Source organism: Monomorium pharaonis, chromosome 4, assembly GCF_013373865.1.
Source record: "Monomorium pharaonis isolate MP-MQ-018 chromosome 4, ASM1337386v2, whole genome shotgun sequence".
Classification (NCBI taxonomy): Eukaryota; Metazoa; Arthropoda; class Insecta; order Hymenoptera; family Formicidae; genus Monomorium; species Monomorium pharaonis.
The window spans coordinates 2,055,865-2,069,974 of record NC_050470.1 but is presented as its reverse complement, the minus strand read 5'-3'; the positions used below and the strand labels follow the sequence as shown (position 1 = coordinate 2,069,974).

The 14,110-nt window shown below is 36.3% G+C and overlaps 1 protein-coding gene across 2 annotated transcripts in view; it reads right to left on the bottom strand.

The window, feature by feature from the left end:
* The window catches only part of LOC105830700 (rho GTPase-activating protein 7), a 221,307-nt gene that overhangs the window by 186,818 nt on the left and 20,379 nt on the right, over positions 1-14,110 (bottom strand). For both annotated transcript variants that reach the window (XM_028189375.2, XM_036285229.1), the window contains exon 2: positions 5,417-5,636. In XM_028189375.2, the coding sequence (XP_028045176.2) occupies positions 5,417-5,590 (174 nt within the window). In that variant the 5' untranslated portion in view covers positions 5,591-5,636. The remainder of the gene's footprint in view (positions 1-5,416; positions 5,637-14,110) is intronic.

Below are 14,110 nucleotides of genomic sequence, written 5' to 3'. Positions count from 1 at the left end.
GATTATTATCCGCAACCTCAGGCAAGCCGTGGCATCGGTGTACCAAACGCTCTCCCTCGCACATGTGCTAACTGTTTGCATTAAACTGCTGTTTTAAACGCGTTATGACCGCCGGTCCGCGAACAAACATCGGACCGACCGCGAATTAATATTTCTTACGGATACTACGAAGGAAGGATCCTTCGCGATGATTTCTGAACGGATTTTATTATACCTGTTGAATATTCAATATGAGACCAAATAAGTTTTTGAATGAGCGAATAAGTGTCAAAAATCGCAAAAAAGCTTTATAAAAATTACTCCTTAAAAAATCATTTTGTTTTGCAGCTTTTTAAAAATATAACTTTAATAAAAGTAATAACATAATAATATTAAATTAAGTGTCCACGTAAAGTTCTAAGAAGATATTCTCATTAAAGATATGATTCACGAGTGGCAAACAGTGACTTCTATCATGTCTATGGAAGTTCACCGTGTCAAGATTACTCAGACCTCAATCTATGGTCTCATGCGATTATTACTTAATGATTGCACGAACGTGAGGAAATGTTTGTGATTGACGCCCGGCGGCAAGATAGTCTTACAAATATTCTCCGCTGTCGGTAGGTTGTAGAAAGTGATCTCACGACCTGCCGGTCCTCGATCGAGACATAATTTTGTGCTGAAGCTCGCGTGGGCGTTGATACACAAAATCTACATTTGATTTCTATAGCGATCAACTCAAATACCAAGTATGACTAGTGTCTATTTTAGGTACACGTCATCGAAATGATATCATCGAAAGAATGCGTTTGTTCGCTTCGGTGATCTAGATAAATGACCGAAGACGGAGGAAAAATAGGTTTACATCTCTGGTTGCTTTGTTAGACCTGAAGCCTGCGTGATTTTATATAACACTCATATGTCTCGACACAATGGTAAAAATGAAGATCTACGGACTGACAGAAATATGTATATGCAATCAAGGTTCAAGAAGTTAGTACGAGATATGAATAAAAATGTGATAAATATAAATGACTGTGATAAATATAGATTGAAATATTCAGCTTTGACCTTATTTTTTGCATAGATAAAAAAATTATTCCAGTTCTTAACACGTTCCATACCCAACTTTTCCGTAATTTGTCTACCACGCTACACGTGTTTATGCGGTTCTACTTTTACTTATGTTTATGTTATTTTTGTCAAATAAAATATATTTCATAACAATTAAAAAATAAAACAATTATTATTATAAAGAAAACAATTTAGTGTATTAATATTGCATCATACATATTAGAAATATTTTGCAATTATATTTTTCTGTAATCAAAATGTTAAATTGCTAAAAATTCAGCGTAAATTTCCAAAATTCATATGGTACATGTTAATATTGATAATAATAGCAATACAAAATATATCAATTTTATCATATAATAAAAATGACTAAATAATGATTATTATTTAATATTAGAATACATCATATTTCATAACTTTCTAATAATTACGAAAAAAAGCATATTTCACGAATTCGGAGATTTTCATATTTTGCATATACAAACCGGATGTGCAAAAGATCATGCTGATTAAAAAATTCACGGAATTTCTATCGCCATAAACACTGTGATAGCTCGACGGGATCATGGCGCTAAATTTGGTGCACATTTACGAACTTGAAATGTAAAACGAGTTTCCTCATTTGGTCGCCGGTGTAGTCCGATTGGATCAATCCCGTCCTGTTTCTCTTATAAACACGCGTAAAAGAATAAGCAAGAAGCAAACAAATCCTGTGTGTTTAACCTAAATTTTAACAAACTTGAAACTGACCTACTAAATATTAAATAACAAAGGTAAGAATAAGTAAGATAAAATATCAAAGTTTCAGGGCCAAAATTTAGGCATTCACAGTCGAATTTTTAACCGTTGATTAGAAAAAAAAACCTGAAGAGCTTACAGTTTCTTAATTTTGATAACTTTTATCTGATATTGTAGAGCAAAAACACATTCTTAAACTTGTACTGTACATATTAGAGTGATTAGAGAAGATTAATGATTTCATGATTTACACTTTTATTACAAATGTAACAGATAATCCTAAAGTCAAATTTAAAAAATCATTGACAAATATTCTATTGCTGTACGACATATAAATTTTTCCATTATTTATTACTTTAATACATTTTTTAACAATAAATATTAATTGCCAAGCATTAATCACATTTGTTATAACGATAGATTGCTAATGTCGATTTGATCATTCGAAAAGCGACATAAAGATCGCGCGCGACCTAGTTATTACCACACAAGTGGTTCTTTCAAATTGAACCTTTAATAGGATCATGGTCTATATTCTTTCGTTAACGTCCGAGAGCATTAAGGCGATCCAACCTACTCAAAAAGCAGACGCGCACCCATTAGAGGTCAAAGATCGCAGACGCAATCGAACAAATGTGACGCGCGGTTTCTTTTATCAGCCTAGTTAATAAACGCCCGTCAGTTCACACGGTCAGCGAAAACGACAAAAAAAGTATGCGCACGACAAGGGAGCGCAAAAAATCCCGGGTGGTCGGAGGAGAATCCGTTTGTGTCATCTGCTTTTCGACTTGGGAGACTATCAAGCGTAATGCTCCCTCGCTCGATCCTGCTGGCTGAGCGAGAAAAACGCGAAAAGTTACACTCTGCAAGTTGCAAAACATACATTATGAATTATATGGATTAATTACGTCACTAACTCTCACGCGAAATCATATCGGAGCAAAAGTCGCAATGGATTATTAAAATAAAAATAATATAACTGTTTTACCGCCTGCGGGACTGTCAATTACGCAAGATGTGAAATATTTAAATGAGCGTACGTAATCGATATCACGTTCGCGCGCGAACCACAAAGACTTGAAGCACAGTAGAAGTTTTAGAATTAAGAAACTACATTGCAATACAATTTAACATCAGGCACAAATAGAGAGATGAATTGATCAGTGACGTGTTTTAGACGTCGCTACTATCAATCATTTGTACTGGGAAACGATACGCAAATGGATCTATAGGATCTTTGAAGCTGAGATTACTCGTTAGCCGATAAGTGGCCGATCATTCATCTGGAAATGATATTGGGTCCCGATTACATCGCGGCTATAAGTTTCTCGTAAAGACCACGTTAAGGTACAACCGCGTGTCGACCAGCAGCAGTAGCAGCACTCGCAGGCACTATCTGAGAAATACTAGGAGCCTGAGAGGCAACTTCCGCACCAACTAGTTTTAACGATGAGCCCATCGGCCGCCACCTTCCTTATCCCTTTCGCAATACGACGAGGCGCTTCTTGTTTATTTGCGCCGCATCGACATGCACCGATGCACTCACCGATGCACCAAAGAACGACACGGAACGACGTACGATCAGCATCAGCGAACGTGCGCGCGAGCGAAGGACGAAAACGTAATCTGTGAGTGATAATCGAACTCGCGATAATAAACGGAAACGCAAAAGTGTTCGACGTAGTTCATGAGCTTTCTAGAAGGCGATATCGCGGCCTAAACCGCTAAGATTTACTAGATCTATTAAATTAATGCATTAATTTAATCTATGAATGACCAGAATTATTTTTAGAACGGTAGTACATACATTGAGAAAATTATGCTGACAGAGGAAAGACCGCTAACGGTCAATGATTTTATGACCAATACTATTTGCATACTTCATGTTGTTATGTAACAAAAATGTTATTATACATTATTTATACAGTTAATATATCATTAGAATGTTGACGAATAAATTTTAGTAAACTCTAAGCACATTTTCCAAGTGTATCCACTATGGCTAATGAATATTAATCAGTCACATGGAAATGTAATGGTGAGACACCTGTAACCAAACGCGCCTTACGCGAATTCGCAAACAAGAAACCGGTTCGTACTCCCGGGTGCCATTGGTGTCGTTTAGTTAGGTAAAGTCTCTAAAACAGATGTATAAACATCGGGACCAGGAAGGGAATACGGAAAAACAACCATCGGGGCGACGAACGGCGCGGCGGTTCGGGACTTGTTTCGGGATTTCGCGATCGTCGACATCGCACGGCTAATTTGTCGCGACACATGCCTCGCCGTTGGCGATCAACGAAGAAACGATCGATAAGGTCGGCGATCAATTTTATTGTGCTGCTAAGTGAGCGGTGTTATGGCACGCTAAATGATTCATCGGGAAGGATGTACCGAGTCGCGAGACTGCAAGACGACCTTCCACGTGGTGTGTACATTAAACAAGGCACGCGTGATTTAGATCGCATCAAACAACTTTAATTAAGAGAGACGAGCAATTTATCAGGACGGAATCATCCGCCGCGCCGCGCCGGTCGTGCTCGGGTCCATCGTGCAAGAGAAATCATTTGCTCTTATGGTGATCCGTTCGATAATGAAAAATATTATGGGCGAAGCTCACGACACGATCCCTTTCACCGCTCGAATCTTCCGTTTCGGGCCTAAGAAGCCGAGGATTCGAGTCACTTCCTTGGAATCAGAATCGATTATCGTAAGGAGAAAGTGGGCGTCGATTCACTCGACCTTTTTAAAATCAGCGCCCGATCTTCGTCTTCTTCATTCAAAAGATCCGGTCGTATAAACGCGATTACGTGAAACGATGGAAACCTTTCACGATTTCGTATAAACATGTTTTTTAATAGCGAAATTGCAAAACAGCGCGTCTAATCGCGCGGGATAAAGATAGAACGAGTGGGACTTTTGAACGCGAGTGATATGTATACGATGATTAAATATAGCCGCGGGCGATGCGAGATTTCAAATATGATTAATTTCTTAACCTTTATGTCCGATTTTATATATCACGATGTGTGATATGTCAGACGATTAAATTATAAAACAAAGATATCAGGCTAAAAGATCTCGATAACGAAACGTCGAAAAAAATGCAGGAAAATTCTCCTGCTACATAAAGTAATTATCTATTGAAATGAAATGTAATTGAAGTGAAATGAAATGTGTTCATTCTAATAAAATTTCCGACTAATATCTCTATTAACGTCGTAGATAATTCAATGTAATCATTTTAGTAGTAATTTAATTTGCCAATTAAAAATCCTCTATATTATAAAAATATTAAATTTTTCATATTTTCCTTTATACGGAAAAAATTTTATATAAAAAGTTATGTACGATAGTAGCTAAGGATTACAAGAAAAAATTTCAGAGAATTATACCACTAGTGTAAATTTTATTACAATTTAACGAAAAACAAAATAAAAATTTTTCTAATTTCTTCCTTGGTCCGCACTTACTGTAGTACTATATTTTTACTATAAAATATTCTCCGTACAGTTTCTTTTATAATAGCTCAATAATTCTTCAATTCTAGGGTTGGTCTTATAATCCTTTTTTGTCGCAACTAAATGCTAGAAATGTAAAGCATGACTCAACGTTGACTTACCTCAACCTTGGCGAGATAGAGCTCCAGTTCCCTGTACGGATCCATCTCCGCTCTTGCTTCATTTGTCACCTTGTCATTTTCGTCACTTTGCACAAGCGTCAACCGATTCGGCATCTTCGCGACGGTCTTCGAACCATTTTGCAGACGACCACCACCTTCCTGCATAGTTTCCATGCTCTCAGGGTCACCTCGACGATCTTACACACATTTTCTCGTGCATCTGCAACATAATGTAAACAATACAAATGAATAAAAAATTATAAAGTATAGACAAATTTATTTGTCATGTAAATAACGACATAAAGTAATTGCAATAAAAATATAAATCAAGATTCGACTATAAATATAGCTAATAAAATTTAGATAATTTATTAAGAATCGGTTCGTTCTAGAGGTCGCATTTCAAAAAGATGAAAGAAGTCAAAAAGAATAATATCATCTATTGCTAAACATATTACCTATTAATAATAATAATGAACGAACAAAATCAATAGAGAAATTTTAACGCGTATAGTGCTCAGTCGAAAATGAGAAAAGAGCCGAAGAGAATCTATGGGTGTATTCTGGCAAAGGCATTATATATATAATTAGCCGTGCCGTGACTCACTACGGCCGCTGCGTCGCGCGTTTCATATAATCTGGGCTTGTCAAATACTTGAAAAGGGTAAAATGACCACCTGCGCTGTTATGATTGCATTTGGCTAAATTTAGCGGCCGTACTGGCATTAGTCACTGGAGCTAATTATATTCCGTGCAGATTAGCCGTACCGCCCGCACGTGTGGTTAATCTGAAATCACTTTGTATCCACTTCCAAACTACTCGAAATTGTGTCGCATTGCATCGCACGCAACAATCTGTGAACGCGTGCTTTGAAGACGAAAAATATTTTTCTTCCAGACGGATATCAAGAAAGCTAGCGAACGATTTTACCATCTCATAATGTGGATTTCAATGTCTCGTATATATTGTTTTTTTTTTTGTACGTACGTATTACAATTTTTTGTATTGTCGTCAACTCATGAATACAATACAATGAGAAGTTTTAAAAATGGCCAATGTAGATTATTTTGCAAGTTAAACGGTTCATCAATTTTTCATAAATGTGTTCGCGTATCGGTGACTAAATGTACTAATTATAGATTACATGTTACTATTATATTTAAAATTAATAAAATTGTTATAAAAAATAAAATTATAAACTTAAGGTTATTATTATCATAACAATATTAATTATAACAATGAAACTTTTAACCATAATTACTTTACCATGGAATTATAGTCGTAAATACCAAAGACTTTTTTCAGTGTAACAATATAAAAATTCTGGATTACAGAAAATGGATGTTTTCGAAGAGGGACGTGCGAAGGACTGTAAAATGCAATTTTTGGTGGAATAATTTCTGTCATTTCGTTCAGCTGTGGCAGAGACATGGCGGCGATAGATTGATATTTTTGCACGTGGAGTTACGTTAATGGCACCGAGACAAGTGCGGTAGTGAAACTAAAATATGAGCTTGGCTTTACGCTCCGCCGAGCTGGCTAATAATAATTAACATTACATTTTGCAGTTCGCTTTCGACTACCGTATACAACTTTATCGTTACAACTTATCGTATACAACTTTAACGAGTATCTCAACTCACAAATATTGAATGGAAAAATATTGAGTGGAAAAATATTGAATTACAAATAATACAATCTTATTTATTAATTTAATACCGTTCTATAGAATTTTATTGCAAAACAACTCTCGCAATCTGTTACGTTGAGTTTTTGCCATTATTGAAAAGATTTCGGTAATTCATTACATCGTAGCTAAAGCTCTGCGATTTATTATAATCTCGGGATAACGCGTACTAATAAATCGTTCAACATAATCTCATCTCATAAAACTTCAATAACTATTTACAATTGCAAAATTGCTTTTAATTATACACGTCTTCGGGTAGACCATCTATTATGATAAAAATCATACTATTAAGTAAATTATTGCAAATCAAAGTACATAAAAAATACTTCATTCACGTGTGCGATTTAGTTTTCCGTATAAAAATAACAATACAGCATTAAAAACACATTTATGTAAGTTTATTTTGTTATGCAATATACAATGTTATTTTTACACGGAAAACTGAATTACATATATGAATGAGGCATTTTTTTAGATGCTTGGATTTAGAGTATAAAAAAAAAAGCATAAACTTAGCGCTCATTAATAAAAGTTATGCAATGTATTAAATAAATAACAATATAATAAAATCGATTGTATTCTTTTTACTCCTAATACATAATTCGTCGTGTCTCTCAATAGGTTTACGTGCACGTAATCGCGAGGTTACGAATCGCAAGATTACAATCGCAACCGCTTGAAGAATACAATACGTCTACCGTTACAATCATTGAACTCGCCAACAATGAAGTCATGCATAAGAACACGAATTGCCTGCCCGCACACGTAATATTAGAAAATCACCGGATGTCTAATCGTGGCTGGCTGCCGGCAGCCAATACGTCAGGTGATTTCACAGGTGAACGACGGGGTGCTCGTCACACCTTATATAAGTACAACTTACACGGCCACGTGAACTTTAACTTAAAATTTTGTCCCAAGCTGTCACGATAAACAAAACGTTAATGGATTGTTCTTTCTGATAGTATACCTGACGAGACAAAAATACATTTTTACGAAATCGACTTTCAGAAAATTGTAAATGCGTTACTTTTCTATTTTCAATCTGTTTTTATTTTGTAAAATAATATAGTTCAAATATATTATAGTTCAAAAAATCAAAATTATATGAAACCCAAATCTCTCGAGCATTAAAAATTAGATTTTACTATAAAATAAATGACAGCATAAATTGAACTTTGAAATTGAACTTTGCTAAGACAGTTAACAATTTCTTCTTATGTTTTAGTGGCTAATTCAAAAGATTCTTTCGTCGACATTCGATTATCGCGTTTATTGTCCGGGAATCGCACTCCGATTCCATCTATCTTAAAGTCCGCGTGAGACGCGTGGGAATTTGTGACTCGTAAATAACTTCGATACCGATGCCTCCCGGTGCCGATACCTTACCCTAATCGAATACCTTTTCTGCAAAAGGCGAACACAGCCCGTTGGTTAAACTGAATTAAACGGCCCGCTAACCACCAAAGAGAAAGAAAGAGTGACGCGCGCGCCGTTCTTATCAGTTGGGAATTATTACTGCGCAATCCTTTTGCTCCTGGACGTTCACACCTGGGTGGCTCACAGGAATACAGACGGAACAGATCGGAGATCGACTTGACGGTATGTATTAACTACCAATGCCTTACTACGTAAATATCGACACGTCGAGATTTTATCAGTACGATATGAATTTGATACTCCGATGGTTTTCCTTTGCAAATTATATTTGTTAAGTTTAACAGCCTTCAGGCATCAAATTACATGTTATTTAATGTACATACGGTAGATAGTCTCTTAAAAATTTGGTCTCTTTCTCTGAACGAAAACTCAGAATATTATCAGAATAATAAAATATAAAATGTTATAATTAAGACGCTGTACGTATAAAGATAATATTATTTATTAATGAATCTTATGTATTATAGTTATGCTAAAATGAAAAGATTTCTTTGGAGAAAAATAAGGATTTGTGTGAACTTGCGCGTCAATATATGTATTGACATGCCAGTTAGATGTTAGAGATATCCAAACATTTTCCGCACGACGTGTGGGCGGTCGTAATTCAATTCGCGAGATTTCTACCCTTCCGGAGCCCTGCTCTTCCCAAGGTGCGATACGTCGGCGATAATTGTTTTTAGTGTCGTCTCACCACCAGGAAGGCGGACACGACGACTTCGTGCTAATCGAAATCGTAAATCCGACTGATAAGACCGCTGAGCGTTCCACGTACGACATATTTGTTACGCGGAACGGAACTTTAATGCTATTCTCGCTTCTTTTTACGGCATATTATTATCGCACACTCTCCGACGCTGTTACGTTCCGCGAGATTTTTGCTCTTGTCGCGTTACAACGAGGTGTGATCTCGTACACGTAGGCGGGAATGATAATCGGTCATTTAGTCACGCGGCAGTAATGAGAATAATAATGAGAATTCGCGCCGCAAAAGCGGCCGTTGTGATTTCGGAAAATCTTCGTCCGCCACGTGTATCGGTGCAAATAAAGAAGTTAAAATTTGCTTTGAAACCATTTAACTCCTAGTTACATAAATGGAACACAAAAAGATGTAAAATATAAGCATAAAAGACGTAGTTACTCTTATCTACGCACTGTACATACATGCAGTTTATCCGAGTGAGGTCGCGGATAATTAGAGGACCACTGGGAAAGACCGAGTTACGTAAGGTTAATTGCGGTCATTCAGACGGTTCAGCAATTGCTTGATACTCGTACAGATCGCGCCAATGTGTGTCCTATGCGTGTCCTATGCATCGATGGCGACCATAATCATGAGGCCTTGTGTGCTCCCGAACTCCCCCTCCCTCCGATACTTTACGTAACGCATTTGCGTGTGGCCGATTAGGATTATAGTTACCACGAGTTTCGTATTACTTGCCGTTTCAAATTTGAAAAACGACTATCAAGTTTTAATAGCTTGTCCGTCTGTCAGGCTAATCCGCAATTAATTGCTATCGCGACCGTTATCCCGCTCGTAATTTATGTTAAATTATTCAGCCCGGTCCCAATGCGTTCTAATAAGCCGCCGCAAACTAATTCTATTAACTACTTTAACATAGTAAGACTGACATCTCGAAATGTATAACGTTCGAAAAATTGCTGCACGTATCGAGGAAGATTGCCAACAAACAAAGACGACTGGAAAGATGGTTAAATGTAGGTTTCGACTAACTATGTGAATCACACAATGACCAGCCTATTAACCTTCGGAACTATTCGTTCCAATTGCGGACACGAACTATTTCCCTCGTCTGGCTCATTGACATCGTTCTCCGAAAAGCAGCGCGAGGTGCGCATAGCAACAAAAGAAAAAAAAAAGCGAACGAGCGAGGAGTTAAACAATGTTCCATTTAAGGGAGTTTCTCTGCTCAGGCCCGACACAACAAATGGCACAGGGGTTCAAGTAAAGAAAAATATTCAAATGACCATTTTGTTGTCTTCTTTTCTTTTGCTATATATCGTCTAAAGTTAATAATGGTGAATATAAGAAAAAATTCGACTATAAAGTATTACCTTCATTACTAAAATATTTTTTTTTTAATTGAGAATATACATTCTCACTATTATTCCACCCCCAACAACAATTTGAAATTCATGTTATATCACTAGCATACGTTTACTACACTTACGTTCATTTTGATTTAGCAGAGAAACTCCCTTAAGATTCTTTCAAGTAAAGTTTATTTCAACAATTGTTTTCACAAAATAGTCCTCGGCGCAAAATAGATTCAGTAAAAAATTTTTTCCTGCGCAATGTTCACAGAGAATCAGAAAAGTATTACGTATACCAAATTTTAATATATTTATATAAAATTATAAATATGTATTACATAGAGTAATAAATAGAAATTTGATATATCAGACTTCGATATGCCTCATAAAAATTCTTAATATCAGAAGAAAATATTAAATGCATCATTGAATATAATTAATGAGTTGATAAAAATAAAATTAATGACAATAAAATAATATTAAATAATATGCAGTGAGTAATATGAATACGGAATCTATTCACGATTTAGACATGGGACGTCCAGATGCAAAACACGCAGACTATACCCTTCTTAGAATTCAAAGATTCAGCAGTTTGAGAGACATACACACGCATTGGACTTATCCAGCATATTCGTGAATTGCAAGCTAACGCTTAATGTCATGCTAATTCTTTGCGAGATGATGCGCGCGAGTCATCATGTGGACAGAATCGGTCTTTAATTTATTCTAGTTGATTCGCACGCGCGCGCGCGCGTGTGCGTGTATGTGTGTAAGGATAAAAAATATTCCTCGATAATACTTGGAAACATATAGATCGACAATAAAATATTTTGTGCTGTTTTTCTTTTAATACATCTAATTTTAAAAATCTTGAATATCAGATATACAATTTTTAGCTAATTAATTCTATTCAAAAAATAAAAATAATTGATGTGTAAACACAGAAATTACAATCAAAGCATAAAGAAAAAATACATAATATGATATATATAATGTACGAGATAAATAAATAATTATAAAAATTAATAGAAATTTAAAGAAGTAAAAAAATAGATTTTTTTATCACAGAGCAGACAATTAAAAAATTGAAATAATGTGCTCAACATTGTCTTCAAGCATACCTTTTTTTCTCACGTCACAAAATCTTTACTTCACATGCCTACCCTGCCTCGAGAAAGTAACGGCATATCCTGAAGAAGCGGAGGCGTCAAGCTCGGTAGTGTCAGCAACACCTTTATGGGTTTAACACTCGTTAAACGTTTGTGTACATTTTGTTGAGTAATACAAGGTACAACAGAGCAGGTGTACGCATTCTTTCTACCTCGGGCAACGTAACATAAATTTTTCAGCTCTTAAATAATAATGATTATTATACGTACAAGGTAACGTAAGTATTATTTGGTGTACTTATTATTTACTTCTTTTACTGCTTGATAATTAACGGAACAAATGCAGTTGAATTTATATTAAAAAATATTTAATCGTATATCTCCCTTTTCAACAAATTGGTTTATTAAGATCGATATGAATAACGTTATATCTCATACATGTTTCTCGTCTCATTTTTAATGATAAAAGTCAAAGTGTAATCGTTCTTATTTTAGATTAATGGGATTTATCTGCATCAATGCATTATCATCAACATGTAAAACCATGTAATTATGTATGCGTATGCCGAAGTTCATTCGGACTTCAAAGTCCACTGGAACACAATCATAACTCAAATGATTAAGCGGCGAGAGAAAGACGGACGAGATATCGAGAAGAGGAAGAGCCTCTACATGGAAATGGAGGTATCATGTATACCTAATTACTATCGCTATCGAGGTATTTGTCATTCAGCTGTTTATAAATGCAGCCACGGCGGGCGGGAGAAACTGCATTTAATTCTAATTAGCCACTTGATTCCAAACCAGTTCTGAAACCGCGGAGAATTTTGTTAAAAGGGACTTTGTTGCATCATCATCCTTTGCGATTACTTTCTCAACACGTGAGAAGTGTCGATAATAATTGATTCCGGCTAAGAATTTTTTATCAAAAGAAACAGAAAATAGAGATCACATTAAATAAAAATGAATTATTATATTTAAAAAATTCAAATATAATAATTCATAGATTTTATTTTTATCACTAACATTTCTATCAATAAAAATTAATAAAACACGCGTTAATATAATAAAATAAAACTCGAAAAATAATTAAAGTACATTAAAATATTAAAAAACTGCCAACTGTATAAAGTTATTTTACAAATAAATATGTACGCAATGGAGTAACGACGTAAGTTTGTAGAAGCATAAAATATTTATTTATTCGTTGCTCTATAAAGTCAGTTAATAGCTGCGTTAACCACGTTTCTTTTCCCATACTGTTCTTATCGATACCGTCACAGAGACGGTTATCGGCACGTTTCCTAATATAAAATAATTTATGGCGTCGATACATAGAAATGGAAGTGCCGATACGTGTTGACCTCGAGACATCGGAAAGCAACGTTTCGGACGGGTATCGCCGGCGCGGCGTGATAGCACCGTCGAGTAAAAACGATTTCACAGTGCCCGTCTGCAACAACATATCGGCTACGCGACGACGAAATCAACGCGATGAGTATGCGTTAATGTCGGAAGACTTCGGCTAAACCGGAATATCAAACACCCAGCCGATACGTTAGAACGTCTCTCCCGGAATAACGGCCGGCACTCGTGACTCGAATCGCTGCCGGCGAAAATTCAATTCGCCATGCTGATAACTTTGCAGAAAGGGTCCCCGTCAGACGGCGTTTTAATCGGGGGGGGGGGGGGCCAGTGAACTACCTGGCCCCCGCGCGATGCCTGGAACTCGCGCTTCGGCGTGTTCCCCCGCGCGACCACGCACCATAGCGAGCACTCTCGATTTGCTCCTGTCCGGTGCACCGTAATCATCGCGTCAAGTCGAGTAGCACGATAATGACGGCCGGTAATTACAAAGCGTTACGCTCACTGCGACGCGACCGCTGCCCTGTTACCGTCGGAATTAACGTGCCAACAAGCGCTCCGCGTATGCCGAGTCTCGAAAGATGAACGGAGAAAACAGTTTGTCACGCGGAAATCGCACCCGCGTTTTCTGTTCGTAACTTCCGTGAATACTTCACGTCGGGAGGAAATTACCATGAAAGTCCAATTAGCCAATCTAACCGAAGTTGCCGGTGAATCTGACTGAATAATTTTCAACGTTGGGTAACATGAAGAATTAAGATATCGGATATTATTATGGTAAACTTGATTTATCCTTTCCTTACTTCAAATTTCCAACTTTAATTTCTTAATAATTTAAATTGCAAAGTAATTAAAAGATATAAATTACAAAGTGTACGTTCTATCAAAAATTTATCTACCTACTTTATGTACATATATATTTTTTAAAGTTAATTGCTCTTAAATTGAGTAAAAAAATTATGGATATAATACGCTGTCAAAATATGTACATAGACAGACTCGAAAGTAGTTCGTAGACCTCGCTAAGAGATAGG